The 26,730-nt window shown below is 47.6% G+C and overlaps 1 protein-coding gene and 1 long non-coding RNA gene across 6 annotated transcripts in view; one reads left to right on the top strand and one right to left on the bottom strand.

Moving 5' to 3' along the window:
* The window catches only part of FCHSD2 (FCH and double SH3 domains 2), a 119,840-nt gene extending 105,328 nt beyond the window's left edge, over positions 1–14,512 (bottom strand). For 2 of the 4 annotated variants that reach the window (XM_068180414.1, XM_068180415.1), the window contains exons 1-2: positions 14,377–14,512; positions 12,016–12,113 (exon numbers count right to left, since the gene is read on the bottom strand). In XM_068180414.1, coding sequence (XP_068036515.1) covers positions 12,016–12,113; positions 14,377–14,397 — 119 coding nt within the window. In that variant the 5' untranslated portion in view covers positions 14,398–14,512. Of the gene's footprint in view, positions 1–12,015; positions 12,114–13,534; positions 13,672–14,376 lie in introns of those variants that run through there. The other 2 variants (XM_068180412.1, XM_068180413.1) reach the window with 1 other exon arrangement.
* On the top strand, positions 14,382–17,332 carry LOC137468589 (uncharacterized). Of its 2 annotated transcripts, none has more exons than XR_010996034.1 (2): positions 14,382–14,523; positions 17,146–17,332. It is a non-coding gene; the product is annotated as an uncharacterized lncRNA (long non-coding RNA). The 2 variants fall into 2 exon arrangements; XR_010996035.1 differs by having other exon boundaries at positions 14,388–14,530.
* The last annotated feature ends 9,398 nt before the right edge of the window (positions 17,333–26,730 follow it).

Raw genomic sequence — 26,730 nt, 5'->3', positions numbered from 1 at the left:
CTTGTCTCAAGTCCCTCTCCATCTTCCTTACGGGCTCCTTTCAAGTCCTGGAAGTGGTAATTAGGCTGCCCTGAATCTTCTCTTTTACAGGCTGAACAATCCCAATTCTCCCAGCCTTTCCCATACTGCCAGTTCAGCGGCACAGCTGGGTGCAGAGAAGGCAAAAGGCATTTCAAACATCCACTGAGCTGTGTCAACAAAAGAGCCCAGCCCTCCTCAAGCACAGCATCGAGCTAACTGCTAAATTTAGAACAACAACAAAAAAAAAAAAAAAAAAAAAAAAAAAAAAAAACCACACAACAGAAAAAAACCAAAACAAAACACAACTACTTAACGGGCAAACTCCTCCAGCAGAGAGAACCATTTGCTCCCTGAGAGTAAAGAAGTGTTTGGATGCTTGGAGAGATGAGGTCTTGGTTCTTAACTGGACAACAGCTCTGCACTGCACCTCCACCAGAAGGACCTGGCAGCCAGCGAGCAGAGAACATCAAAGCACCCCCACCAACTCAAAGGAACTTCTCAGGGCAGATCAAAGCTCGAGGCACTTCATAAGCCAGGCCCGGGGTGTTCCAAACACCAGCCCAAAGCCGGGAACAAAGAGCGCCGTGCGGCCGCATTCCTGCAGCACCGCAGAGCCCCGCAGGAACCGCGAACCTTGGCTGCGGGACACGCAAGTCACAAGTGCAAGTCTCCCCAGGAAATCGGGAACAACAACACGGCCACGCTTGGCTTCAGGGAAAAGAAATGTGCCTTCGCTCCTCCTTGCACTGCTCTTTGTTGGGATGGAGAGGAAGAGAGCAGGCTCTTACCGAAAGAAGAGGAAGCGCACAGGAAAGCACGTGCAGACAGAGAATTAAAGGACATTTTTATCAGTGACACTTTAGAGGACGATCAAAGTCTTCACACAGGTTTTTAGAACTATTTCTCGAGGACCAAATGTCCAACAGTCAGAAGATTCAGCTCCTCAGTCATTAAGGATCGAGTTCAGCTACTTTTTACCAAAAACAGGCAGACTGCAACACCAACCACTCTTTGGATACTATAATCAAAATTCTGCATATTTCCAAATGAAAAATTCCTGTAATCACAAAGATTACCTTCACCTCCTCAGCAGAAAAGCCTAAGCTCCAAATGCTTAGAAAAGCTAGAATATAGGGCCTGCTTTGTTTTCTACACAGCTGATTAGCTCATAGCAATTAACTACAATCTGCTTTCACATCAATTAATACAAATATGGACTAACAACGTCTAGAAAAAGTTTGTTTGCACTTTTAACCTATTTAAACATAATGCACATCATTCATGCTCTGCATACATTCAGCCAAATCAGAAGGTTTTAGGCAGATGCTCCCCTGGTAGCCTGTACATCACGGGGGGAAAAAAAATGAGATTCCCAAAGAGAACTAGTGCACTACCCAAGCTTTCCCAAGTCCGCCACTATTTATAGTGATTCGAGAGACTCAACACCTCCCACACTGTTACAATTCTGAGCTTTTGCTTTGATTTGAAACACACAGAGAAGAGCTAAGGAGGTACAAACCAGTCTTACTGCAACTCCAGAAATTACTTTTCTCTCGTCTCTTTTCTCTTACTGGGAGTGAAATGTGGGATAGAAGGAATAGCTGCAACTCCCAGTAACAATCCCAAAGACACTAGTTGTACAAGTACTCCAAAAATACTAATGTTCACTAATACTACAGAGAACCGATGTTAACGGCAAAGAAGAGATGAGATTGCTCAGAGATCCACAGGATATCAAATCATGAGCCTTGAATCTTTTGCTCCCAAATTCCCACATTTTAGAAAGAGGGCATTACCCTCTGGAACAATCTCCCAAGAGATGCATAGAGTCCCCGTTGTGGAGGTTTTCAAGACACAAATGTGAGGTTAACTTCATCCAGGATCCCTTTGCCTTGGAGGGTTGGATGAGACAGCTTTTTGAGGTGTGCCCTGGAGGCAAATCTACTTTTAAACAGCATCCTGGTATTGTTGGTACAGTGAAGTATCTTAAGTTTACCACCTTAAACCCATGCCACAGGAGTTGGTCCAATAAAGTTACTGAAATTCAAATATTTGTGCTTTGCTGTGACTCTTGTCAAACAAAACCCCACCCTTGTGATGGTCCTCTCTTAATCTCACCAAATCACACAAGCATGGAATGGAAGTGACCTCTGCAGACACCCCAGTCCAAGCCCCATGCCAAAGCAGGTTCACCCAAGGCAGTTTGGAATAAGCCCAGGGAAGGAGACTGCAGAACCTCTCTGAGCAGCCTCTTCCATGTGCTCTGTCATCTCACAGCAGTTTTTTTCCTCATATTTAAGGGGAACTTCCTGCATTCCTGTTTGTGCCCGTTGCCCCTTGTCCTGTCACTGTAAAGAGTCTGGCCCCATCCCCTTGGCACCGGGCCTGAAAATACTCGTATGTATTGATCAGATGCTCTCTCAGCTGTCTGTTCTTGAGGCTGAACAGCCCAGTTCCCTCAGCCCTTCCCCAGAAGTGAGGTGCTCCTGTCCCTCATCATCCCTGCAGCCTCTCTTGGATTCTCTCCAGTCGTTCTCTGTCCTGTCTCTCTTCACACAACTCTGGCTCAACAGAGTTGAGAAGAACAGAGGAAGAATGAGAAGACAAAAGAGAAAATTCAAAAGCAGGACCTCTTTCTTAATTAGGTGTTACTAGGCAGTGATATGTACTTGTCCTCTTACTCAGCCAGCTCAGATCATGGAGAGATAATTAGAAACAATCACACAAAATCAATTAACATGAAAGAAAACTTCATAAACAACAAGCACATTAAAATAACATGGGAAGCCACTGCCATCTACTCCCTTTCTCACCAGTGGCAACACAGCTGAAAATGGCAAAGTACATTTAGAGATAAAACAGGCTAAAACCAGGCTGGGAACACACCAGGACTATGAAAAGCAGCTGCAAGAAATCCAGACACCGTAACACTGCCTATTACTGCTTTTCTGAATATTCTTTTTCATTCCCAAGGCAATCTAGCCTGTCTTTTCTGCCTCTGCCTGGCCTTAGGATGGGAAGGCAGTGCTTTTCAGGTCAAACATTAACAGAAATTCAGCAGCCAACACATGGCAATGTTTCAAGACAGAAATTCCCAATTATGTCAAGAGATTACAACTATTTTACTCCCTGCTGAAAGACTGAAAAATAGGGGTCAATTTTACTTCATTTTTCAAGAACTTCAGCCCCTCATCTCTGTCGCTCTCAAACCCTGAAATAAGAGCAAAGTAATTCCACCTTTTACACAGTTAAGTGATTTCTCAAATTTCCAGTCTGCAGACAACGCCAAGCTGAGCAGCACAGTGGACACAACAGAAGGACGGGGCCATCCAGAGGGAAGGATTAAATGTGATATTGGGGGGAATTTCTCCCTGGGAGGGTGGGGAGGCCCTGGCACAGGGTGCCCAGAGCAGCTGTGGCTGCCCCTGGACCCGTGGAAGTGTCCAAGGCCAGGTTGGATGGAGCTGGGAGCAAGCTGGGACAGTGGGAGGTGTCCCTGCCCAAGGCAGGGGGTAGGAATGGATGAGTTTTAACATCCCCCTCCCACCCAAAACCATTCCACAAATCTACGTTTCATTCTTATAATTCAAAGATCTTTAAAGGCACTTCTGACCTGAGCTCATCTTGGAGTATCATACCCTTAAGAAAAATTGTGGCTTGCTCAGTTTTTTGCCTCCTCCCTTTTTTTTTTTTTTTCTCTTTCAAAAATGCAAACAGAAAACAGCAAAAAATCTTATTTACACTCAGGATTGTATGTATTTCAACATGGCCATAAGTGCCAACATTTTCCCCGTGAACGTTGGCTTGCATCTGGCTAGAAATAACTACACTGAGTGGCTTTACCACCATAAATCTTCCAAATCTTCTGCATGGCTGAGCTCTGCTCATAAAATTAGACACCAGCGTGTTTTGTCTGTCTCATTAAAAGGATGTTTGGTGGAGCTGGCGCAGGAGGAGAGAGGAGTGTGTGAACAACCTTCTCAGAGCCACTGGGGATTGGCCCAAACTGTTCTCACAGTGGCACAAAGAAAGGAACGCCTAAAATAACTCCAAAGGCTCTTGGAAGGAATGGCTCCGAAGGTTAGGAATAATTTTAAGAGTCTGAGAATGGAATCTCCATGCTTACAGTAGCACACAGGAAAAAAAAAAGGCTAGATTTCAATAGATTATTTTTGTAGTTACTCTCTTCTCTCAAGTTTCAATTGGAAATATTCCATTTGCTTCCTAAATAACATAACCCAAGACTTACAACCATTAATTCCATACTTTCCCTCTCTTTCCTCAACTTTTAATTGGAAATATTGCATTTACTCCATAAATAAACACAACCCAACACGTACAAGCCTAAAGTCAATAACAAGCCCCCAACTTAAAATATTCCTACCGTGCATTTAGGAAAAATGTTATTAAAATTTTAAAACCTACTATAAAAAAACCAGTCAGAAAAGCACCACATTGAGCCATTATAAACCAGATTATACTGCAAACATTTGACCAGAGCAGCTTGGGTTTGATAAGGTTTTAGCCTTTTTTCAACTGCCAGTTTTTAAAAGTATAAATGCAGAACATCTTTTCTGTGTGCTTTCATATGCAAAAAGCAATCAAGATGATTAAACAAGGTCAATGATTTTAGGAAGCAAAACAAAAAAGTTTAAAAATCAGATGCATATTAATCAGAAAACGAAATTCACCACATGTAAGATAAGATATTAGTTGGGCCAAAAGCTCACTGGGAGCAGAAGAGGCTGATCTCAAGGACCAACTGGGAATGAAAAGAAAAGTAAGGACACCAAGTTCTCTGCAGCTAAGATAACCATGGAACATCAGCCCTTTTCTGGAAAAAAAAAAAAACAACAAAACAAACCCACAACCTCTCTTTTTACCTCTGCCTCCCCTACAAGGAAAATTTACATGGTGTAGGATGTGGTAATCCCATTCCCATCATTTTTCAGGATGCTGGAATGGACAAGGCACAAGGTTTCTGAAGTATCCTGATGGGATACTGGCAAAGGCAGCAAAACCTGCAAAATAAACATTTTGGCACCAAACTAAACAGAACAAAAGGTCGAGGCTGGGTACTGGGGAAAGGCTCTTCCCCCAGGGTGGTCAGGCACTGAGCAGGCTCCCATGGGAATGGTGACAGCACCAAGGCTGACTTCAGGAAGCCTTTGGACAATGCTCTCAGGCACAGGGGGGATTTTGGGTGTTTGTGCAGAGCCAGGAGTTGGACTGGATGATCCTGATGGGCCCATTTCCATCAGGATATTCCATGACTCTGGGACAACACACCACCATAGGAAATCAGGCCAGGTCACCCTGATTGTGCCTGGAATGGGAAGGATGCTCTTCCTCTCTCCAACACAGCTCATCCTGACGTTTGTGGGATGTCCCCAAAGCCTTCAGCTCCCCTTAGACAGAGGTTTCAATAAGAGCTGGGATGAAAAGCCTAGAGGGAAAGCCTTCACCAAGGAAGTGATGTGACGGAGAAGAAAGAAAACCTAAGGAGCACCTTGAGTTTGATCAAGTGGATCAAAAGAATAAATTGTTATTCCTTTAGAATCACCCTCTGCCATATATTTTAATACACATTGCAATTGTCCCCATAAAAATATGTACGAAAGGCAACTCTACAGGACTTCATGGCAGCTGCTGGATTCCCAGAGCTCTGCCAAGTAACATCGTGGTGAAAAACAAGAGTTAGGTCCAGGAAAAGCCATGCTCGGATAAAATTCAGGGAAAAAAAAAATCAAACCCACACGACTTTCTGCAAACCAAAGAGTTCGTTCTTAAAAAACAGGGCAGAAGTCAAAAGTGAAAATGCAACTTTTGGCAAGGAGTTGTTGTACTCAGAACCCAAATCCTCTTGTTATGTCTTGGAAGACAAACTCACACTAAAGCCACAGCTTAACAGAACAAGCCCAGGGTCTCCTGGAAGTCCTTAAAAATCAGACTTCCAGAGTGTGTGTTGGAACTGCTTTAAGACAAAAAAAGCTCATTCAAATGCAAACCTCAGAGAAAAAAAATGGGGGAAAAAAAAGAATTTTCACTCTGATGTGAGAAATGGTTTGTAGGGCTTTTTTTACCCTATTCTGCTATAAAAAAGCAAACAAAAAAATCTTTTGATTATTTAACTTTCATCAGTTGAAAGGTACCCAGAAATACTAAAACAGGGGATCCATTAATTTTTGTCTGTCAGGGATGAAAAAAAAAAGAAGGAATGTGGTCCATTTCTCAATTCCACTGTGCCAAGACAGGCCTGAATCATTACACTGTGGCCATGTTTATACTAAAACTCTTCTTTTTTTGCTCAGAACTTGGATTTCCACACCCAGTAGGCAACAGCTTTTTTTAAAGTACATTCCAAGCTTCCCTCAAACAGTTCCAGTCAAAACATCACCAGATTTTAATTCCGTCAAGAATGTGAGCATCTCATTAAAGCCCTGCCTAATTATAGGTAACGTGCCCAGACCACAGATTCTGTGGTATCTTTATATGGAATATTATTCAGAAGTAACTGCACTATCTTTTCTCAAAAGTTCTGAAATTTCTGCTTATTTAGTGTTACAGCAAAGAATTGTGCGTCCTCAACAAATTAGCAGAGCCTGGGAAAAAAACTGAAAGTACAAAATAAAGTCACAATAATCACTAGTGGTGAGAAAGATCAACCCAGGAGGAAAGAAATGTCATCAGCTCGTAAGAAAATTGGAAGTTTTAAAGAAATAAATATTCCAGTCACACAAAGGAAAGCCTCAAGTGTGAGTCAAACCCAGAAAAAAATAACATTTTGCACATTGTTTTGGGGAATTCTTCTGATTTTTCTGCTGCTTTCCACTTTGGCAGGTTGCAGATTTCAGAACCTGTAAGCACAGCAAATCACTCTGCTCCTACTGAAATAAAGCCCCAAACACCAGAGGCAAGAATTGCATCTGCTGAATGCAGGGAATGACCTTGAGGGAAAAAGGAAGGACACATTTCTCAGCAGGATAAAGGGAAAAAAGAGATGGACCTACTCTGGATAGACACATTTTTTTAAAAAGGTCTTTATCAGATACCCATTAGCCAGAGGCAAACATGCTCTGAAGCCCAGGTTCAGGAATATCCAAATAAATTGCATTCCCTGCAGCTGGAGACCGGAGAGAACAGGAAGAAAGGTAAACTCCTCACCACCACCGTGCCTGGGGGCAGGAAAAGCAAAGCAGAGATTTCTCAAAATTATTCAGAATCTCTTACGGAATTCTAATACATATGGCTACACACACATGTAAATACATATTATTTAACAGGTTTTTTCTCCATCTGCTCCTCCTTGCACAGCTCCACAAGGCTCTTCCCTAACACAGAATCTTTTAAGGGATGGTGTAGATTTGCTGTATTTAAAACTGGAACTGCTGCTGGTCTCTATTCCAGATTCAGCCCCAGCTGCCATAAACCTTATCAGGAACCTGCCAACACAGCCAGCCAGATTCCAGGAGCACAAATTCCACCAGGGAGTACAAAGTGTATCCAACAGCAAAAGCTTCCACGGAGCATAATTGAGCAGAGAAAATGACATGTTAAAACGAGCAGGAACTGGCTGGCTACAGATGTAAATCCATTCATACTTTTACTTTCTTTTTTTAAATATCTGTGCTGCACGCTCTGGCTTGTTATGACAGGCTGAGGCATCGAAGGAGTTCTCTGTCCTCATCCTGGGCACAGAAAGACAAATCCTGCCCTGGAATTACTGCTTCCCTCACAGCCTGCAGGAGGGACAGCCCAGCAACAGCATCCAACACAGGGAAGGGCTCACATTGGTAAGGAAGAGCCACAAGATCTCCCCCACTTGGCTTAACACATCTTCAGTGGCTCTGCTGCACATTAAATAGGGAAGAATCTCAGGAATAGAGAACTAATTAAAATTCACAAGGTCAGAACTGGATAAAGAAAGGGAGGAGATGAAGCACCTGGGAGGAAAATAAGAAAAAAAAATAAGTTGACAAATTGGAAGGGAGAAGGAATTGTCAGAAGGCAGAGCTTTGGAGGAGAGGGTGGAAGACAGAAAATCACAGAATATTCTGAGCTGGAAGGGACCCCACAAAGGCAAGGCAGCAGCAGAATAAAGGTGAGTAACACAGAGAAATGCAGCTCTATCAAAAAGAACATGGAGGTGTTTGCTGTCAGGAGGCAGAAACCACAAGGACAGAAGAGGGAAGCAAACAGAAGGAAGTATTTGTACAAAGATTCACATCTCTATCAGTTGCACAAGTAGATTGTGAGCCTGTTTTTTTGGCAATTCCTTTTACACTATGAATGCAAAAAAACCCCTGAAAAAACTAAATTCAGGAGCCAACAAATGAAAGGACTGTATTGTTACTCCTTCTCAGCCAGAAATCAGGCAATCTTTACATCTAATTTCAAATGACTTAAAAGGATGAAGCAACGTAGATCAACACATCCAGACAGCCAAAATGAGTTAAGACTTAAATGAGGTGAATTTTCCAGAGCTGTAACTCCCAAAGCAGCAGCTGTGCCTTCTACAGGGCCATCAGGCTGGGCTTACACTGTGACTTTAAACCCGTGTGAACCTGGGCTGCTGTTGAGCAGCTTTGCTTTCCCTCTCCTCCCTCAGGTACTCATCATTCCTCCTCCCTCTCCTGCCACACTGGACCAGGGACTGGATTTATCAAAAAATCTGGGAGAAAACCCAGGGCAGGTTTGATTTCAGGTGGGTGAGCTCCCTGATCCACAGAACTTGCCCACCCTGCGCTGCAGCAGAATTAGTTGGGCCAGCAGACCTGGCCCTAGGTCTTTAGCCCAGACTAAAGTTGAAACAGACACATAAACACAACTTCATTCTCTCTAGCAAAACACAAATGTGAAGAAGTTTTAAAAAGGACATTTTAGGATACCTCAGCAAAACCTGAAAAGGCATAACAAGTGCCTTGGAAAAGCAGACCCCAAGCCTTTGAAAAAGCATGACCCAATGTCTAATGTAAAGCAATTATCACTTAATGAGTTTATAAAGTCTGTAGCACATAAATACCTCACAGAAATGCCAAGTTGAATTAAAATGTGAATCATACAGAGTTCTTTACAATTCTGCAGGCACTGGTACACATACAAAAGGAAAACATCCCTCTGTCCCAGCAAAACAAGAGCATTTGCAGACCCTGGCTGTGACTTATTACCATCAGGCAAATAAGGCAATCTTAAAACCAAAATAAAATACATGAATGTTGCTAACACCTCTGATAAATTCAGCTATTCACAGCCCAGCAAAAAAAAAAAAAATAATTCACTGCCTAAAAGCAGCCAGTGTGGATGGAGTGAAGGACTCCTTGCCGTAAATGTTGAAGAGCTTCTGGATCACAGCAACAAAACCTACATACATTTACCTGTCAAGGAAAAAAACCTTTTTCTCCATCCCAGTGGCAGAAAGACATCCTTTTTTATGGTAATGCCAACACAGATCTCCCACACGAAGGCATGAGATAGCTTTAGTGAGCTACAGAAGATAAACACATGTCATGCCTCAAAGTAAGCCAAAAGACCCTAAAAGCATCCTGAATCACTTGTTACCCAAATTCCCCAGTCATTGAGCATGAAGAAATGTAACACGAAGAGCCAGAGATTATAAAAACAAAAATGTATTTTTAAATCTATTTGTTAACACATTTCAAACACATTCTTTATTAGAGTCTCGTCAAAGAGACTTCAGCTTTAGTGGTACTGAGCTTCCACAAAGGAACAACAGTTTGTTAAGACTAAAATGGACATTCGGTTATTTTTTAAAATAAATACTAAAATTTTACATAGTGTCAAAAACCATCAAAAAAAAAAAAAAGGGTAGTTACATACATATACCTCAACCCTGACCAAGAATCCCCAGTTTTGCATAAAGATATCAAAGCTGCTGGTACTGCAAGCATGCTTTATGGGCTGGTAGGCTGCCAAAAATCATCTGCTAATACACCAGACAATAGATGTATTCTGCTGGAGAACTTTCTGATCTTTTCCTCCTATCACTTCTCTTTAGTTGCATATAAAACCCAACCGAAGTGATACAAAAAATGTGATTTGAATGCTTGCATTTATGTGCCAACAAACGAAGCAATTATTCACAATAAAGTAACTTTTTCAAACACGCATTTTTAATCACTGGTTTGCAAGCCCCGATTCAGTGTTTCCTGTTGCCACTGCAGCACTTCAGTTTCTGGAATTTTGAGCACAAATATGTGCTCCTGCAGCGCCCAAAAGCTTCAAAAATGCTACCAAAGGACCCAAACTCTTCTGAGTCTTGATAAACAAATGGCACTCTGCTCAAATTCCATACTTTGGGACAACAGCAGGGTGCTTTCTATAAAAACAAACCTTCCTTCCAGAGGCAAAAAGATCCTGTGTGTGGTTCCAGCTTTCTGGAACGCTCTGGAACCACGGTGGCTGCATATCCTGAATCCAGCCATAAATGACAGGGGATATTGGGGCGAGGTTGACACCCGAATTCCCCCAGGAGCGTCACAACCTGACCAACACCACGGAGGCCCCAAAGGTTTCCCCCTTCCCAATCCAAAGGCCTCTGCATCACATGCCAAGATCAGGGCTTGTTCAGCAAATTAACCCCAAACTCCCTGGTTCTGATTCTCTTCTCTGATATTTGAACAAATCACTGACACCACTGAGCTGTCATACCCCATTTCATCACCCCACACTGAAAGAATGTTTCATCTGTAAATCCACGCAGCAATTCTACAAGCAGAGCGCTGAACATACTCAGTGACCATGGGAGTGAACTGAACACATTAACCCAGCTTCCTAATCCCCAACATTAAAATTCAGAAATTTAATTAACTGCAGAAATTCAATTACATTAAAGGAAGATATTTTAAGCTGGCATTTTCACGTTTTCCTGGGTTTGTATCCACAGGCTTATGACATCTTACAGCAAATACAGACTGAAGTGATCATAAGCTCCTGAAAAATAGCAAGTGCTCACAAAACCTGGGCTAGAGCAGCAGTAGCCAGCCTAGATGCTCTAAAAATAAGTTTCCATCTAAGGGGGGAAAATTCCTTGGATCAGTCTGTTACTTATTACTCAGCATTTGCGTGTTGCACACTCCCCAGAATTATCTTAATCTGAGGAAATAAATGCTGTGATCTTTCCCATAGAGAAAAAAAAGTGTTTCAGCACCCAAAAAAACAAGGGGGAGAAAAGGCTCCGGCCTTGACATTCTGATTTATGAAGGACGCTGATAGTGAGACAAACAGAACTTCATCTGTCAAAGACAAACACTTGCATTTAATATACAAGCATCAAGCAGGAAATCTCATTTAAATAATTAACATGTGGACTACCCACTGCCAAAAAGAGCAGGGCAGCAATGGACTTTTGCTGAATATTTTACAGGAAATGGAATCATTAATCCTCCATAAAATGCCAGGTACCCACTCCCACCATATTTTGTTAAAAGCAAACCTTTAATTTCAGGAGAAGCAAATCACATAAGGCAAAAGGAATAATGAAACCCCCACAACGGATGCTGTGTGGATTTTCTCTATTGTTTTGAACCATGCAGAGTTTTAAATTATAAATGCAAATATCTTGTAACTTTCTGGTAAAAAATGCAATCTGCTTGAAAGTGCTTTTCAAAGTCATCTCTAGAGAGACATAAACCATCATCAGTGGCTTTAAAATATTTTAGTAATTTTAGCAGCCTTTTACAACTGGTAAATCAAAGTCTCAGTATATTATGTAAATAAATATTGCTGTAAAGACCAATGCTTTTTGGATGTTGTTTGTGAGTTTCTTTTAACATTTCCCCCATTGAAGAGAAGAAAAAAAGGGTTTGCATTGTGTTAGCTCCAGTTATAATTTCCAGCTGTGTCAAAACTTTAACAGCCTAAAAGCAGGAAATCCAAAGAGGAAATTCCATCGTCAGTTCCTGAATTTTGTAACTCAAATGTTCTTCCAAAAACTGGACCTTAAAGGAATTTTGGTAACATTTTCTGTAGCCTTACCTGATATCTTCCAGTAGGTCACATTCTGCCTGATGCTTGGCCTGAAGTTTTGTCATCTGCTCAACCTGAATGTTTTTCAGCTCTTGTGTAACTTTCACCTACAAAAAAACCAAACAAACCCAAGGACCGCTTATATTTTCTGCAGTTCAAGTCACATTTCAACAAGAAAACAAACAAACAAGCCCAAGGACCACTTATATTTTCTGTAGTTTAAGTCACATTTCATTAGGAAAACAAACAAACCGACCCAAGGACCACTCATATTTTCTGTAGTTTAAGTCACATTTCATCAGAAAAACAAACAAACAAACTGGGAAAGGCTTCAGAAGGTTGGCTTTACATTTTTAGTACTGTTGTAGTTTTCCTTTGACCCTTGTCATCCTGCACAGCCAAAATTCCAATACTTTGGGAACCTGCTTGGTAACTGGCAAGGAGCACCAATGGCGCAGGTGTTAGGACTTGGTTTTGGAAGGGAACCTTGGAATTGTTTTGTTCTTGTTTTTCATTAAACAAGAGGTCTTGGTATTTAAGCCCTCTAGTGATTGCAGGGAATCCACATTATTATCCACTAAAAAATGATCACCAATATCTCTGAACACATTTTGAATTCATGAGTACAGAAATGCCAAACTGTTACTGCAGAGGGATGAGAAATTCACAGAGGAAGAGGGCACCCATCTCTCTCTTCTTCACTAGCCAGGGGAAAAAAAAATCCTGGATCTCATCAGCTTCTCTATTTTAATTCTGAAAACCATGCCCCAGCAACAAGCACCCTTTAATCACAACATCACATAAAGACAAGTTTTTCACACGACACCAGAAAAATAAATCACATGTATGCCTCTGACTTTAAGCAGAAAAAATGTCTATTTTTAACGTGAACTTTCAGCATTTTTGGTTTTATCTGTATATAAAAAAAAGCCCAACTCAAAATAAATAAATCCACACAACACAAGCCAAGTAATGGAAATAATCTCAAAATGAAATAGTACAGGCAAAGAACGACACACACGTAAAATAAATAAACTGAAATTGAACTAATTGAAAATAAATTGGTTTTGTTTGACAAAATCAGAGTCTGCTCCTAAAATAAGAGGCTGGGAGGCAGGAATGAGAGACCTTCACTGCAGCTGCCTGCCAGGTCTAGTGGGGAGCTCTGGGCATGACAAGGGAATCCTGTTCGTGTTCCCTCCTCTCCTGGCCACTGTTGCAGGGCTTTGCCAGGTGCAGAACTGGGCAATCTCCCCTCCCCACGGAGAAATCCCACAGTGCCACACCGAAAATCTCCATGGGGCTGCAAACCATCACAGCCAGAGCATCCCAAAGCGGGCAGGAGCGCAGACATGGAACAGGCACAGGTCTCAGCCCCACGGAACCCCTGCCCGCACAGGAGCAGCCTCTCCATCCTCTCCAGCTCTGCCTTCTCCCCACGGCCCGGCCATTCCGCACAAACCCCCAGAACGTGCCCAGAAAACACCCCGGAGCAGCTCAAGGCAGCTCAGGTCTCCCAGATACCAACCTGCCTAGCCAGACAAGCCACAGCGGGCACAGCCTTTATCCCAAATTTCCACTCCCGCTTGCCTCCGCTCCCACACCAGTCCCCTCGCCGGGCAGCACCCCACATTCCCACGGACCGCAGGGTCACCGAGGAGCCTCCCCGGCGCATCTGCAGGTTGTTCCCCATCGCACGTGGGAACGTGTGTGAGAACGCTGCACAATTCCGCCTGCTCCCGGCTGCTCCCGGCACACGCCAGGACAGTCTGCGTCCCTGGATCAACTCCAGACGTGACCTCCTTCCCCAAGGCAACCAACCCCTCGCTGCTGGCACCAACGCACCATATGAGCCCCCAAAATTCCCCCGGGAGCAACCCCACAGGCAGCACGACCTCCACGCCTCCGTGCAGCCGAGCCCTCCGCGGGCGCTCACCCCCTCCCTGCCCTCCGTCTCCCTTCTGGAGAGCCTCCGCCGGAGAGGGGGTCCCCGCTGCCCCTCCATCCTCACCAGCGCGTCCCCATCCCTGCCCTGTCCCACCTCCGGAGCTCACTCCCAACCCATCCCACCCCACCGTGCCCGGTCCCCCCCCACGACATCTCCCCACGACCCACCTTGCAGGGCCACCCTCGCCAAAGCCGCCCCGGCCCCCAACTCGCCGCTGCAACCCCCCCGCTCCCTTCCCAACACTTGCGCTCCCTCTCCCAACCTTCCCGCAGCCTCCCCCGCCTCACAGCCCACCCTGCGCCCCCCTCCCCGCGGCCTCGGACCCCCGCATCCCCCCGCAGCCCAAAGCCACCCCACCCCAAGCCGCAGCCGCCCCCCGGCCCCTCCGCGCACGGCCCCCCTGCGCCGGGCGGGGGTCCCACCTTCCTCGGCGGCGGCTGCATGGTGGTGGTGGTGCTGCGCTGGGTATCCACATCAATTCCCTCCCCCCCGGCAGCAGGATGCGGCCCCCGCTGCAGGAGGAGGAGCAGCAGCAGGAGGAGGAGCGGGTAGCGACCGTCTCCCTCCCGGTTCGGGGCGAGTCCCGGTCGGCGGGAGGAGCGGGGAAGGAAGGGAGGGAGGGAGGGATGGCGGGGGGAGGCCGCCTCTTCCTTACGGCCAGCGGAGCAGCGTCCCGGTGCTGGGCAGCGGCGAGGGAAAGGAGGCGGCGGAGGGAGAGCGGGGAGAGACTTCGGGGGAAGACGTGGTGGGGGAGAAATAAAAGGAGGAAGGAAAGAGGGAAAAAAATAGAAAAAAAAAAAAAACAACAAACCCGACGCAGCGAGAGGCGCACGGCGGCCGCGCGCGCCCCCCAGCGGCCGCCCCCGGGGCCTGCGCCGCCCCCGGCGGCCGCCATGGGCAGGGGCGGGGCGGGAACACCCCCGGCGCGCGCGGGGCGTGCGGGGCCGCGCGGCGGCCGCAGGGGGGCGCCACCGGGGCGGCGGCCGGAGGGGAGGGGGCGCCATGGGGGCACAGTGGGGGCACAGTATGGGGTTTGGGGTTTGGGGTGCGCAGGGGTGTGCACAGCGGGGTGTGTATGGGGGTTAAGGGGTGTGCACAATGGGGTGTGTATGGAGTGTGCGCAATAGGGGTGTGTGTGGGGGTTATGGGGTGTGCACAATGGGGTGTGTATGGAGTGTGTACAATAGGGGTATGTGTGGGGGTTATGGGGTGTGCACAATGGGGTGTGTATGGAGTGTGCACAATAGGGGTGTGTGTGGGGGTTATGGGGTGTGCACAATGGGGTGTGTATGGGGGGTTATGGGGTGTGCAGGGGTGTGCACAATGGGGTATGTATGGGGTGTGCACAATGGGATGTGTATGGGGTGTGCACAATAGGGGTATGTGTGGGGGTTATGGGGTGTGCAGGGCTGTGCACAATGGGGTGTGCAGGGGTGTGCACAGCAGGGTGTGTATGGGGGTTATGGGGTGTGCAGGGGTGTGCACAATGGGATGTGTGTGGGGGTTATGGGGTGTGTAGGGGTGTGCACAATGGGATGTGTGTGGGGGTTATGGGGTGTGCAGGGGTGTGCACAATGGGATGTGTGTGGGGGTTATGGGGTGTGCAGGGGTGTGCATAATAGGGGTGTGTATGGGGTGTGCACAATAGGGGTGTGCAAGGGGGTTATGGGGTGTGCTGGAGTGTGCACAATGGGATGTGTATGGGGTGTGCACAATAGGGGTATGTGTAGGGTTATGGGGTGTGCACAATGGGATGTGTGTAGGGGTTATGGGGTGTGCAGGGGTGTGCACAATGGGATGTGTATGGGGTGCACGGTGGGGCACAATGAGGATGCAAGGCTGTGTAGGGGGTGCACAAGACGGCACACGAAGGGTTTGGGGTTTGCACAAGGGGTGCAGGCTGTGCATGGGGCAGTGAAAGGGGGTGCATGGGTACTGGTCTAGATGCTGTTGGGGTGCTCAGGGGTGCAGGGAGGTGCCCAGAGGGGTGCAGTGCCCTCCAAGGCACGATCCAGTGCAGGATCCACACACCGGGATTGAGGTGCAGGACACAGCTGGTGGAAATCGGGGGTTCTCCCTGGCACAAAGCAGCCATCCCCTTCCCCCCAGTACTTTCCAGGCTACCCTAACAAAGCTGGGCAGCAAGAGCTGGACTTGAGCTGAAGCACATGAGGGAGCATCAGCCCCTGACAGCGGCTGGAGAATCCCTTGTTGGAGAATCCCAGATCCTGGTGTGACCCAAGGGCAGCACTCTGGGAAGCAGAGCACCCAGACACGAGCCTTTGCACAGGGTTGGTTTTAACCAGAGGAAAATAAAATAAAACAAAGCTGAACTCTTGAGCATTGCAGATGCAGAGAGCCCAGGAGGCAGAAGTGATGCTCCAGCCCTGTCATGTTTTGCTGGGTGTGAATTAAACACCCTAGATCAGAAGTACTTTTGGGGTTTTAACCCCCCTCCCCAGCACTGAAATTCCTGGCCTTTGCTTATTAGTTCTGCTGCAATGAAATCTTTGAAATATTAACGTGCATTTGGCTGTTTCCCTTAAGCAAATTACTGGGGCAGTTTGCAGAGCATCAGGCAATTCCCATAATTGCATTTTCCCAAGTGCTCCAGCGTTGCTGCCACAGCTCCATCGCTGGCTCCTTCATTATTGATGAGCTGCTTTGCTCCAGCTCCCAGAAAATGACCCCTTGCCTTTAAAGATGCTTTAACCACCTTTAAAACTAAAATGCAACTTGAATTCTGCTTCCCCCTCCAGCTATTAGTTTATTTAGTGCTGCTAATTAGTCCTAACTCTTTCTCCCTGGGAAACTTGAAATATTTGGTGAGACCTGGTGCAGCAGCAGATGCTGTGAAAAAAAAAATTCATCTCCCTTTTAGGGCTGCAAGGGGATGGGATCTGCGTGTGCAGCCCTTCAGGGAATCATAGAATTATGGAATCATGGAATGGTTTGGGCTGAAAGGGACCTTAAAGCTCATCCAGTTCCACCCCCCTGCCATGGGCAAGGACACCTTCCACTAGCCCAGGTTTTTAAAAAATCATGCCCAGACTTCTGCATGCAGGACTGAGAATCATTTTAGGTACCAGGCCTACATGCAGATGTATCATCCTCCCTTATGATGCAGTTGTTTTCCCACTGTTTGCTTGTATTCTTCCATGAATAATTATGTTTTATCTGTTTGACCACAGATTCCCTGAAGCCTGACTCATGGAGTGCTGCAGGTTCAGTGTGAATCCTGGAGGATTTTGCATCTGAGATGATAAATCCTGATGGAGCTGCCTCTTGTAGCTGCCCTTGGCTCTTCCACATCTTAATAATAGTCCTGATAATAGGGGAGAAAAAGGATGTGAAATAAACATTATCAAAAAGTCAATAGTATAAGTGTCTAAGTGTTGTATATTTTATCAAAATACTTGTTTTCACAGCATAATTGGAGTCCAGCTTAGGCTGAGCCTTTATCCCTTGATTTCTCCTTTCTGATTGCAGGACCTGAAGGCAGTTGAGTCTCATGGAATTCCAGAATAGTTTGGGTTGGAAGGGACTCTTATGGATCATCCAGTTCCATCCCATGCCATGGGCAGAAACACCTTCCACTGGACCAGTTATTATTTTATATTTTATTGACCTTTATTTTATCTTGTTTCATTTAATTTAGTTCTGTTTAATTTAATTTATTTTTATTTCATTCTATTTCATTTCATTTCATTTCATTTCATTTCATTTCACTTTGCTTTATTTCATTTTATATGAAGGAGGGTGCAGAATACAGCCCCAGAGCAATACACACCTCTCAGGGAACTCCAACAGAGATGAGGCGTCAAGTCTGGAAACCCCAAGAGCCAAATTCCAGCTGATGGTGACAACCCACAGCTGAAAAGAGCAGCTTATTCCCTCATTCAGAAGAAAAATAAAAGGAAAATAGAGGAGAATTTAGCCATAAAAGCAAAATTTGGAGAGGAACTTTAGGGAGCAGAGCTCCCTTGATTCCCATCCTCAAGTGAAGGCAACTCATTGGATCCCGGCTCCCAAGCAGCTGCTGCGTTGTCCCTTCGGGCCTGTTCATTCTTCACATCTAAATTTAATCCCTGCAGGGGTTTAAACCTTTTCAAGCACAAAACCACGATGTGTTGGAGGGTTCTCAGCTGCCAGGACGCGCTTCCAAGCGGAATCCAGCGGGCTGGAACCTGCGCTGGGCCCATGATTAACGCACGAGGCAGCTCCAGCTGCCGGAGCCTTGGCACAGCGGCTTCTCCAGCCGCGGATTTTGCCCGCTGGACTGGCAGGAGCGCTCCTGGGAGAAGGCTTTGCTCTCTGGTATGGTGGATTTTGCCTGCTGAGCTGGCAGGAGCGCTCCTGGCAGAAGGATTTGCTCCTATTATGGATTTTGCCCCCTGGCCTGGCAGGAGCGCTCCTGGCAGAAGGATTTGCTCCTATTATGGATTTTGCCCCCTGGCCTGGCAGGAGCGCTCCTGGCAGAAGGGTTTGCTCCCTGGTATTGTGGATTTTGCCCCCTGGCCTGGCAGGAGCACTCCTGGCAGAAGGGTTTGCTCCCTGGTATTGTGGATTTTGCCCCCTGGCCTGGCAGGAGCGCTCCTGGCAGAAGGGGTTGCTTGCCACTAGAGACCATGGAGGAAGGGGGCTGACAGCACAGCAACTTCCTCTGGGGAAGTCAGCTTTTTCTATGAAAGGTATGCTATTTAATTGTAGCAAATATGAATGTTTAGGAATGTCGTAGAATCCCAGAATGGCTTAGCTGGAAGGATCCTTAAAAAAAAAAATCTCATTTCATCCCTGCCGTGGGTAGAGACACCTCCTACTATCCCAAGTGGCTTCAAGCCCCAATGTCCAACCTTGCCTTGGACACTTCCAGGGATCCACAACTTCTCTGGGCACCCTGTGCCAGGGCCTCCCCACCCTCATAGCCAGGAATTCCTTCCCAATATCCTATCCATTTCCTCTGTTGGTGGAAAGCCATTCCCCCTTGTCCTGTCCCTCCATCTCTTGTCCAAAGTCCCTCCCCAGGTCTCTTGTAAAGGAATATTTATTTTGTATTGTGTGTGGATATATATGAATACATAAGAATTTATTTTATATTTAAATGAATATATAAGTAATAAAAAGCTTAGTGGATATAATGATTGAGAGAGACACATGCACATAGAATCATAAATTCATTTATATTGGAAAATTAATCTAAGATCATATATAGATAAGAATAAAATAATGAAAAAATTAAAATGATAAAATGAATAAAAGTATAACAAATAAAAAATAAAGAAAGGACAAAATTATCTGGAATAATTAACCATAATGTCCATAATGTTCCCAACCACTCCCAGGAGCAAGTAAAGCAAGAAATTGAGTTTGGCATTATCTGACATCCACAATTCTGTTCTGAGTGTTTCTTCCAGGCTTTCAAAGCTCATGGTGGCACTGAGCAAGGTGTTTCCAGCCTTCCTTCCTTCCCTCCGTGAAGAGGAAAACGCAGGCTCCAGGCTTTCCCCACGTGGGGGTGCCACAGGGATGTGGATCACGCTGGTCCTACAGCCACGGCGAGGGGACAGGTGACAGCTCAGCGGCACCTTTTTGCCAGGAAAGAAAAACATAACTAAGTATTAAAATATAGAGAAAACGAGGAAAGAAAACACATGGGTTGGGAAGGACAAGATTCATAAAGCATGCAGGAAGCACAGGGTTCTACAGATGGGGGAAAACAAGTTTCACAGGGCACGATGCATTTTCCCCCATGCGCAGAATTCCTTGCTTCTTGCATGCTTTGGCTTTCCCCAGTGGAATTAAAAACCCCTCTTTGGCGCTTGCTTAATTTAATAGGAAACCTCGAGGGAGCTGTCGGGGAGCCCGGGGGATGGAATCCACCTCCTCCAGGTCACAGGATGGCTGCGGGGGGCTGGAGGTCCGGCCGGGCTGGAAGGGAGCCCGAGCAGCCCTGCCACGTCCTGCTTGGTCCTGTTCCACCACATTTCGGGGAAGGCTGGTACACCCAAACAGCTTTGTTCCCCTTGCTCTGCTGTCCTGGCCTCTCCCCATTCCTCCCTTCTCATGTTTACCATACCTGCAGGGGTGAGACTGGGATTAATTTCCATGAGAACACGTTGAAAGTGTAAATATCTCTGAGCAGGGACGCTTGGCAGGTTTATGGGGTTTGTCTTCCTCCAGGAACTGGCAGCTTTCCTGCTCTTTCTCTGATTGCATGTGACCAGATGTGAACATGAGGCATCCGGACATCTGGAGCAGGACTCGGTGTCTGCCCTTTGTCCCATCCCAGTGTGGCTGTGTTTCCAAGGCTATCCAGGTGCTTCTTGGTGCTTTGAAGTGGATGTGGCCCCTCTGCTGAGATAAAGCCCTATCCAAGCTGGCCTTGGACACTTCCAGTGGCAGCCGCAGCTTCTCTGGGAAACCTGTGCCAGAACCTCCCCACCCTGATTATAAAATCTTCTACCTCATATCTAAACTAAATCTCCTCTCTTTTAGTTTAAAACCATCACCCCTTTTACTATCACAGCAGGCCTTGCTTAAAAGTTTGCCCCCAACTTTCTTACAGTCCCCATTTGATTCCCCACACCTCCCTTGGGAGTACAAGCTTGCCAGACTGACAAATCCTACTGCAAGTTAGCTCTGGCCTTACGGAGACGGCTCTGATCCCAAAAGTCCCAGTATGCCCAGGTCCCAGAGAGCTGCTGCTGCCAGGAGCACGTCAGGATGAGGCTGTCCAGTGAGCAGTCCTGCTATAAATTCCCTGCCTGGTCCAGTGTCACCTTCAGCACTGCTGTCCCCCTTCTCTTGTTAATGTGTAACCCGAAACTCGCCGGGGCACATTTCTGTGATCCCAGCATTATCTGTCCCCGGCCAGCTCCATCCCTGCCTGCTCCCACTGGGGAATTTTAGCTGCAGGTGGATGGTGTCATGTGAAGGGCAGCAGGTGGGGAGGGCTGAGTATCCTGGGTCCTTCCACTGGATCTCCTACAAGGCCTCCTCAGAGTCTCCTCTTCAGCCTGGAGAAGAGAAGGCTCCAGGGAGACTTTAGAGCCCCTTCCAGTGCCTAAAGGGGCTCCAAGGGCCCTCCAGAGGGACTTTGGACAAGACTTGTAGTGACAGGACAAGGGGAATGGCTTCCCACTGCCAGAGGACAGGGTTAGATGGGATATGGGGAAGGAATTGTTCCCTGTGAGGCTGTGGCACAGGTTGCCCAAAGAAGCTGTGGCTGCCCCTGGATCCCTGGAAGTGTAGATGTGGCATTTGGGGATGTGGTTCAAAGGTGAAGGTGGTGGTACTGGGTAATGGCTGTGCTTGATGGTCTTGCAGGTCCTTCCCAACCTTAGAAATTTTATATATCTGAGGTCTCTTCCAATATGACCCACTTTGAGATTCTATAATCCCTCCAGGGCAGCTGAGAACAATTCTGTCTTGGACAGACTGCGAATAACCACCTGAAGGGAGTTCATTTTCTACAAAAATGTGTCTGAGAGCAGTTTTGTGGACCAGGAGTTTCACAGGGCTCAAGGCTATTGTGTGGCTGGGAGAAGATGTGGGGAGCCCTTCTCCTCCTTATTTACAGCAGCAGAGGGAAAGGGATTGCTGGATTGCTTTCTGCATCCATGGTGGATGTTCAGGAAGGACAGGGCACATCCAGAGCAGATGTGTGTGGGTCAGGAATGCTGTGGGCAGAGCTGGCTGACCTCCAGGGCGGGATCATGATTGAGATGCCAGAACCTGGCTGCTCCCTGCCCTTATCAGAGCACTGCTTTCCCTGGGGTTCAGCTGCACGGGGACTGTATCAGCCCCCAGCTGCTGGGCTGGACAGGGATGGCTCCTTTCCTATGTTCCTCACTGGGCCACATCCCAGTCCAGCCCTGGTTATCAGCACCAGCCATCCCCTCCACCCTGGCAATGAGTTTATCTGGATGCTTTCTCATGCAGACACCTCCATTCACCCTGGCCAGCCTTAAAATCCCCTTTCCACCTCTCTTCCTGCAGCCAGGGAAGCAGGGAAGAAGCAGTGTCCTTGGTGAAGAAAAGCCCTTTCCAACCTCAGACACTCCCAGCCATGAAGCCTGGGAGCTTGGCTCTTGCTCATCCCAGGAGAATTGCAAACCTTGGGATCCGGATGCAGCCTCAAATCATGGAATCACAAAATGGTTTGTGGAAAAGACCTTAAAGCTCATCCAGTTCCACTCCCTGCCATGAGCAGGGACACCTTCCACTAAACCAAACAGCTCCAATCTGGCTGGCCTTGGACACTTCCAGGGATCCAAGTAAAGGCACAGCTTCTCTGGAAAACCTGTGCCACGGCCTCACCACTCTCATGGTGAAGAATAAAGGTAAAAATCCTACAAAGATTCCCTTTTTCCAGCACCTTTTCCAAACAAAAGGTGTCTCTGTCAAGTCTTCCCTGACATTGGGTGCCTGTAAACGAAACAGAGGGGAAGCTCCTAAGAAATCTCCTTTTCTAAAGAGTCTGGACCTGGATAAGGAGGGAGCTCCTTGATGGAGACAGAAGGAGAGGAATGTGTGGCCTTAGAGGTCACCAGACATGGAGATCTTGGAGTTCCCCATCCTCTGCCAAGGCTAGGAAGGAAGTGAAACTGGACACAGAGCTGAAAGTGTGGCATAAAACCAATTTCAGCACTTTTTTGCCCATTCTGTGCATGGCCTGGCAGATTCTGGACAGAGGGTGGGTGTGGGAGAAATGTGGGTTTAGAGCTGCATCTTCACACACAAAGGGGAACCAAAACTTCCTGAATGAAGGAGAAGTGGTGGGAGCAATGTGCAGATGTGTCTCCAGCTGATTTAATTCCTGCTCCTCTCTGTTTCCCAGAGATAATGCTCTGTGCTGCAGCATCCTGCTTGCTGAAGCAAGGTGACCACAAAGCTCCATCCTGAGGGCAAAAGTGGTTTATCCCTGCTGTAAATGAGCAAAGGCACAGAGATCAACCCCACTCCTGCCAGTTTGTCCCTTCTGCTGCTTGTTTGTGCCAGTGAAATGATGTTATTTGGAGGGTGAGGCTTTGAGAGGCAAAAAGCCCAAAATGCGAAAGAGAATAAGAAAGGGCCCCAGAGATTTTTATTCTCCTGCAGCATTATGGCTGTAAGACATTATGGCTGTAATTACCAATGAAAGCATTTTATCAATAAGTAATCCCCTAATTTAATATCTCAATGTAAAAATGGAGATCTCTTCAGTGGTTGGAGTTTCCTATGAGCTTGGATTACCACTTTCAGCCTGAGCACCAGAGAGCAGCAACAAACCCCTTACAAATACAAACTCAGTGTTGGTTTCTCATCAAAAGGCAGAGAATAGCCTCATGTTGCCCTCCCAAAGATGAGCTTGTTCAACCCTAGTGGATTATCAGACTTTTGGGCACACAATTTAGTGGTTGACACAGAGGGTCAGGGTGAATGGTTGGCACGATGACCTTAGAGGGCTTTTCCAGCATTAATGATTCTGTGATTCTAAATAACCCTGGGCTCAGCTGAGCTGGAAGCTGGGCTTATACATCACCTGCATAAAACCAGTGCCTCTCCACTACAAAGACCTGTGATTTTCCAGCCAAAATTGCTTTTCCTGCTTTGAAGGCATTGCTCCTGCCCTGGGAAAGGCTCTTTTTCCCCAGGAACAGCTGATGGGGAACAGTGGCAAAACATGAGAGCCATGCCAGGGAGTGAGTGTTCATCTCTGAGTCACAGGGGAAATGAAACAAGAATTTGTGCCGGCTTTTAACTCCATGAAACACTTAATCCATTTGCTTTGCCCATTCACAAAAGCAGATCTTAAATCTGGAAAGTCCCAGCACTTGGAGGCATAAACATGAGCTTGGTTAAACTTTATACTGGCCCTTCAGAGAGAAGGTGCCTATCTGGGAATGTGTGGCTTAAGAAAGCTCAGGAAAAGGACTCTGGAGCCAGGCTGGGAGAGCTGGGGCAGGGATGTTCAATTTGCACAGGAAAATGTTTTGGGAAGACCTCAGAGCCCCTTCCTAAAGGGGCTCCAGGAGAGCTGGAGAGGGACAAAGGTCTGGAGGGACAGGACACAGGGAATGGCTTCCCAGTGCCAGAGGGCAGGGTTAGATGGGATATTGGGAAGGAATTGTTCCCTGGGAGGGTGGGCAGGCCCTGGCACAGGGTGCCCAGAGCAGCTGTGGCTGCCCCTGGATCTTTGGAAGTGTCCAAGGCCAGGCTTGACAGGGCTTGGAGTAACCTGGGATAGGGGAAGGTGTCCCTGTCCATGGCAGGGGTGGCACTGGATGATCTTTGAGGCTCCTTACCACCCAAACCATTCCATGATTCCATGATCAGAATCATGCCTCTGCATGAGCAAAACTGCGGCACGAAGTCCCCGACCTCCCAGGCGTGCCCCTGGATGCACCAAAACCGTGCAAAATGAGAATTTTCCACCTTTGCTGCGGCTGACTTGGCAGGCATGCTGGGCTGCCCATGTTTACTATTCTACATGCCCAGACTCCCAGAAATACCAGGCAGGGCTGGCCGTGCTGCAGAGCACCTCTGAGTCACCTGCTGTGCCACGCTTGGTTGCCGGCCGTGGCGCGTCCCGGCTCAGGCTGGAACACGACGCGACGCGGAACCCTCTGAGATGGGAACGCCCTGGGCAGCCCCCTGCTGCCCTCCCAGCCCTGGGACAGCACCTGGGACGCACACCTGGGTGTGCAGGACGTGGCAACTCCACGGTTGCACAAGCTGAGATGAACTTTGTTGACACAGAGCACCTCTGTGCCCCAGGCGAGACAGATTCGGCAGCCAAGGTCGGGAAGGGAGCACTATCTGGGAGTGCAGGTTGCCCTTGCTGGGATGTGGGAACATTTTTTGTCTCCTGAGTATCCCTTTTCCCATTACAAAAGGCATTTCCTATGGATAGGCTGTCCCTTGGACCAACCTGCTTCTGATCTCGCTGAGACCTAAACAGAGCCCTTTGCCTTACCCATGTTTCTGTCAGCCCTCTGTGGCATCCCCTCGTCCCACTCCTCCCCAAGGGTCTGCTCACTCCTCACTGGCATCTGGGAACACCAGGTGACATCAGGATGTCATTGGGAGGTACAGGGACATGGCCTAAGTGCTGTTCTCCAACAGCAGGAAGTGACTGGACAGCCAGAGGAGAAGGGATGTGAAGAGTTAACCCAATGCGTGGCTGTGGGCTATTGATCCCACACATGCCATGTCCCACTGCAGGAGATCCTTTCCTGCACTCTCCAGGGAGTCCTCGAGGACCAGGACAAGCTCAAGAGCTCTTTGAACAACCTCCATCACTCCTGTAACCACCTGCACAATGGAATGGGAATGCTCAGGGAGTTTGGGAGCAGAACAAGCTTGGGGAGCATGGCTGGGTTGAGAGAGGCAGGGCTGATGGAGGAGCTGGAGAGGTCCCGCTGGGGAGTAGGAAAATCTCCATCCTTGGAGGCAGCCAAGCCTGTCTTCAAAAAAACCTGACCTCACTGAATGTCAGGCTTGGAGCAGAGACCCCCGCAGCCTCAGTTATTCTGAGGAGGGTTCCAGGGTTCCAGGGTCAGCCACAGCTTCTCTGGGCACCCTGTGCTGGGGCCTCCCCATCCTCACAGGGAAAAAATCCTTCCCAATATCCCATCTAACCCTGCCCTCTGGCAGTGGGAAGCCATTCCCTGTGTCCTGGTCAGCACCAGGACTGAGCCTTGCCCAGAGCTGCCCACTTTTCCCCCTGCTCCCAGCTGCTGCCATCGCTCCATAGCCTCGGTGGGGCAGGAATCACAGAGCCAGGGTGGCAAGGAGGATCACCCCTGTGCTGGGGATGCCCCAGCCCACGCTGCTGGCCCTGAGGGACACGGGAAGAAGCAGAGCATTGTAGCATTGTATCCCAAAATAGTGGCCCCCTTACAAAGGGAAGGTCCACGGAGTGCCAATGTGCTGAGGGTTTCCTCCTGCCACAGGAAGGTGAGTGACTCACTCCTGTGTAAGCTGGAGGCAATCCCTCTCCCTGGTGATTACCTATCTGGAGAGAAATCTCCATCCATTTCCCTTGGAAATACCTGCTCCCGAAATTATCTCTGCCTGGGTTTCTTTTATCAGATGATCTATTTGTTCTAAAAATCACAGAGCCCTGAGGGTTCCATCTGTGGCTCCAAAACTTTGCCATGGATACCCCATGACTGACTCATTGAAAGGGACAGCTTGGACAGTCCCTATGCCTGGAATCATCAGGAAACACCTGCAGGCTCTTAGCTAAGGGAAGGGTCTTCCTCATGGGGTTTCCTAACCAGGAAGAGGTAGATCCCAGTGACAGTGAGACTCTCTTGTTGCTGCATGAGTCTGGGGTTTGGTTTTAATGACAGCTACCAGCCCGAGGTGAGTGTCATTAAATGTCACCAGCTGGAGGGTTCAGAGCCAAGACATACTGGATTTCATGGAAGTTCTTGTGGAAGCCAAAAGAAAGGGATCTGACCTTCTGCTGGCCTCAGTAAAACTCCCCATGACTCCCCCAGTTTGTGACAGAGACCCACAGCTCAGGGAATGGAGCCACAGGAGACCAGGTCATGATGCTGCTCCATCGCTGTTTGGCATCCTTGGATCAGAGTTCGACAGGATAAACTGGGTTGGAAAGGACCTCAGGAGGTCTCAGTCCAGCCTCCTGGCCATGGCAGGGGCAGCTCTGGGGTCAGACCAGGTTATGCAGGACTTTAACCAGTTGGGTCTTGAAAAGGACAGAGGTCGCACAAGCTGCTTGTGGTGGAAGAGTTTTCCCTTAGCCTCAGCCTGGAATGTCAGTGGTG

The sequence above is a fragment of the Anomalospiza imberbis genome, chromosome 2, assembly GCF_031753505.1.
Source record: "Anomalospiza imberbis isolate Cuckoo-Finch-1a 21T00152 chromosome 2, ASM3175350v1, whole genome shotgun sequence".
NCBI lineage: Eukaryota > Metazoa > Chordata > Aves > Passeriformes > Viduidae > Anomalospiza > Anomalospiza imberbis.
This window is presented reverse-complemented; position numbering and strand designations above follow the sequence as displayed.